Source organism: Apis dorsata, unplaced genomic scaffold (genome assembly GCF_000469605.1).
Source record: "Apis dorsata unplaced genomic scaffold, Apis dorsata 1.3 scaffold_153, whole genome shotgun sequence".
NCBI lineage: Eukaryota > Metazoa > Arthropoda > Insecta > Hymenoptera > Apidae > Apis > Apis dorsata.
In genome coordinates this window covers 37232-41360 of record NW_006263444.1, presented here as the reverse complement: position 1 = coordinate 41360, position 4129 = coordinate 37232, and the positions used below count along the sequence as shown (strand labels likewise).

At 31.4% G+C, this 4129-nt stretch overlaps 1 protein-coding gene across 4 annotated transcripts in view; it reads left to right on the top strand.

The window, feature by feature from the left end:
• Nucleotides 1-1305: 1305 nt before the first annotated feature.
• The window catches only part of LOC102674121 (histidine--tRNA ligase, cytoplasmic), a 3719-nt gene continuing 895 nt past the window's right edge, over nt 1306-4129 (top strand). Inside the window, exons 1-6 of one of the 4 annotated variants that reach the window (XM_006613506.2) lie at nt 1408-1720; nt 2076-2390; nt 2668-2818; nt 2963-3175; nt 3245-3466; nt 3579-4080. In XM_006613506.2, coding sequence (XP_006613569.1) covers nt 2741-2818; nt 2963-3175; nt 3245-3466; nt 3579-4080 — 1015 coding nt within the window. In that variant the 5' untranslated portion in view covers nt 1408-1720; nt 2076-2390; nt 2668-2740. Of the gene's footprint in view, nt 1721-2075; nt 2391-2667; nt 2819-2962; nt 3176-3244; nt 3467-3578; nt 4081-4129 lie in introns of all 4 variants that reach the window. The other 3 variants (XM_006613502.2, XM_006613505.2, XM_006613504.2) reach the window with 3 other exon arrangements.

The following is a 4129-nucleotide window of genomic DNA, read 5'->3' as shown; positions in this document are numbered from 1 at the left end:
ATATGATGAAATAAAGAACGAAACGAAACGAAAAAAATAATCCTTTCGTCGATAAATGAGATTTAAAAAAGAAAAAGGAATATAATAATTAAAATCGATGAATAAAAAAAAATTTCGAATCGTTCGTTTCTTTTCTTTTATTTCATTTTCGATTTAAATATTTTTTTTCTTTTCTTTTTTCGAATATTTCGAATATTAAGATATCAAAAATTAAAATTAAAATATTATTATTTAATCGATTATTAGTCGATAATTCGAATTTAAAAAATAAAAATTAAAAAAACGAATAAAACGTGAATGCAAAAAATAATCGAATAACGTAAAATATACGCTTTGCTTGTTTACTTGTTTATTCGTTTCGCAATTTTCACTTTGTTTTTACTCTCGGAACTCGTTAGACGTCTTATCTCTATGATACGCTCTATATCGATTATACACCCGTTCACCACCATATCGAATATTCAAAAATTAATACTTGATACGTCACGATTAGCGAGAGATTGTTAATACCGTATAATCGTATTTGTTTCTTTCGTATACTATTTCATTCCGTTTAATACCATTAATAATTCCGTTTAATAATCATCTAAAATGAGAATAAAGTGAATGATTCAAAAATTGTTGTTATAATTTTATTTATTTGCATTTACTTGCTACGGATAGATATTTCATTTGTTGATACTTTGAAATTTTTGCTACTAATACGTATGGAAAATTATCATATAACGTCGATAAGTTATCGACTGAGATCGATATTACAGCAAATGATTGTGAAGCGATAATTAACCAGTTATTTTCGTTTATTGATCGTTTATATTTTGTTGTACGTTTTAGAAATTTATGCTTTTTCAAAAACGTTTAAATATATTGAAAGAAAGATTGCATGAATCGTTAAATTAGAATTAGAATTTATTTTTTATTGAGAAATCTATATATCGTAACGAGATAGTGATTCGCAAAGTTATCGTTTCCTCCCGTAAGTTACGTTGTGCATTTTTTTTCTCGTCGCGTAGCAAAAATTATTATGATTATTATTTTAATATTCATTCGATAAAATTCGATATTTTATTGAATCTTTTAAAATTCTAAAAATTTGATTGCAAAAAATTATTGATTAAGTCGAATTGTTATTATTTATCGTCGTGTATCGAACTGTATCGAATACGATGTTGTTTGCTATTGGACGGTTTATCAAAAATTATAATATATATTAAAAGGAAAAGTCGAAAAATATCTTAAAAAAAGAAAAAGAACAAAAAACAAAAATATTATAGAGAATAATAAATAAAAGGAATGAGAAAAGAGAAAACGTTTTTTCAAAGTATTGTGATACAGCCTTTTTTTTTAAAAGATATCTATTACTTATCGTTTTGTGTATATTCGTAAATAAGAGAGTAAGAAAAGTAGAATGGATATGGATGTAACTAAAGAAAATTTCCCTATAACTTTCACGAACACGCGTCAAAATCGTGAATAGAGCGGGATCTTTAAGTCGGTTGAGTGAGCAGACCGTAGTAAATTCGAGTACAATCGTTGGATGTAACCTGCTGGAAGGTTCAGTGATGCCGTATTGCGTGAAGCGTTTGGATTTCGAGTTGGAAAGAGAAAGGTCGAATCGCGCGTTATGGCTGACGAAATCGAACGGAAGTTGTTGGAACAGGTGAAGGAACAAGAAGAGCTTGTACGAAAACTCAAAGCTGCCAAAGCCAACGATGTTCAGGTATGATTGATTATTTATTTTTTTCGTTACGGACAATTATTGTTCTTTTTTTTTTTTCATGAATTTCTTTATGCGACTCAAGCCTTCTGACGATACCTTCTGGTAAAACCGATGCTTTTTGCCTCCATGTGGCTCTTTGTATTTGGGAATTATTCAAACGTTTATAGTTTTAATTATTATTCGTGACGAATAGTTTTTTTACGATCGATTTATCCTTAAATTTTTCGTTTTTATTTTTTTCTCGCGAATAAATGTATCTATTTCTTCTGTGATGAACGATATTTTCTAACTTTTGTCTGTTGCGTACTTAACCTCTATCGGAGAGACTATGGTACATTCAGTTTCTATCCTTCAGGATTCAACGAATTTCTCGATCTTAGAAACGCAATTAGAAAGCATTAACCATGATTTTGCGGATGTCAGTTATGTGTGTGGTTGGATTCCTACCATAAAAGATACGAAATTTTTTGATTTTTGCGTCACTTTTATCGATGACCAACTACTCTCCAAGTGGCCACATTTGAAAAGATGGTTCACAAACGTTCAAAGCTTCGACCAAATTGAACGTAACACGTTTCTCGAGCCGAAAGGGTCGATTACCTCTTTGGTGAGAAAAGTTGATCGCTTAAGGAACCTCTGCCTCTTCGACAAAAATGTGATTGATTTAAAGGTGAGGCGGTTGTTCACTGGCAAGCAAAATACCTATAAATTATATAAATATATATATATATATATATATATATTATATATACACGTATATATATTTGATAAAATTGGTTTTGTTTCGACACATACGCGTCGAATAACGTCTCTCTATGAAATTTTTTTTTGCTCGAGAAACGATATTCGATCTTGCATATTTGTAATAACAATATTGCGTGAACAATGTAATTTATAGCATTTGCTTGCTAGCTCACTTATATGGTACTCTTTGTTCTTTCGGCTAGTTTAATAATCAACATTGAGGCGGACTTTTCTCTTTGATTCTGGTTCTTCTTTTAAATCGATGGATCATTTGTGATGTTGTGTTCGATGTGGACCAACGCCTTCCTACCTGCACGAAAATATTGCCATGCATCGATGCTTTCGAGGCTAAAGGTATGACAAATTATATAGGAAATTTTCTTTGATGAACAGCGATAAAAAAAAAGAAAGATCGTATTAAATACGTCCCATTTTAAATGATAATTCAAGGTTTGTTTGTTAAATCTGCATTGATTGATTTTTATTGATTTTGCGTAGATTGCGGAGGAAGTTACCAAATTATCGGAGTTGAAAGCTCAATTGGGAAACAAGAATGAGATACCTTCCAAACTTATTCTTAAAACGCCTAAAGGTACGAGAGATTATGGTCCTGAACAAATGGCGCTACGGCTTGCTGTATTGGATAAAATAATTACGGTGTTCAAAAGACACGGTGCTGAAACTATAGATACTCCTGTATTTGAATTGAAAGTACGTAAGAATTGTAAATTATAACTTGTAATTGTTAATTTTAAGTAAACGTTATTACTACTTTTTTAGGAAGTTTTGACGGAAAAGTATGGAGAGGATTCAAAGCTGATCTACGATTTGAAGGATCAAGGTGGAGAAATTTTAGCTCTTAGATATGATTTAACCGTACCTTTTGCCAGATATCTGGCTATGAGAAAAATCTCTTCCATAAAGAGATATCATATAGCAAAAGTTTATCGAAGGGACAATCCATCCACGACAAGGGGTAGATACAGGGAATTCTATCAATGTGTAAGTCTAATGATGTGAAATGTAAGACGTCGCGTAATGTCTTCTTATCGTCATCTTATCGAATTGAGAAATATGCCATTGATTTTTCTTTTCTTTTTCTTCTCGATATAAGGATTTTGATATAGCTGGACAATACGATCCTATGATACCAGACGCGGAATGCATTCGCGTCATTTCTGAAGCGTTACAGTGTTTAAATGTAGGACCTTATACGATCAAATTGAATCATAGATCGTTGTTGGATGGTATATTTGCGGCTTGTGGCGTTCCAAATGATAAATTTCATGCTGTGTGCTCGTCTATCGATAAATTGGATAAGAATTTGTGGTCGGAAGTAAAACGAGAGATCGTTGAAGAGAAAGGTTTGAGTGAATCGAGCGCTGATAAAATTGGCACTTATGTGTCGCAATCTGGTGGAATAGAATTGATATATGAATTAAAGAAAGATAACGAATTAATGAAACACGAATCTGCGGTAAATGGTCTTGAATCCATTGAATTGTTGTTCAAGTATTGTAAAATATTTCAAGTGACGGATAAAATAATTTTTGATCTTAGTCTTGCCAGAGGACTCGATTATTATACAGGTATAATTTTCGAAGCGATATTGACTGGTAAGTTTTCAATAAGATTTTCGCTTATTATTATCGAATGAATTTTGTT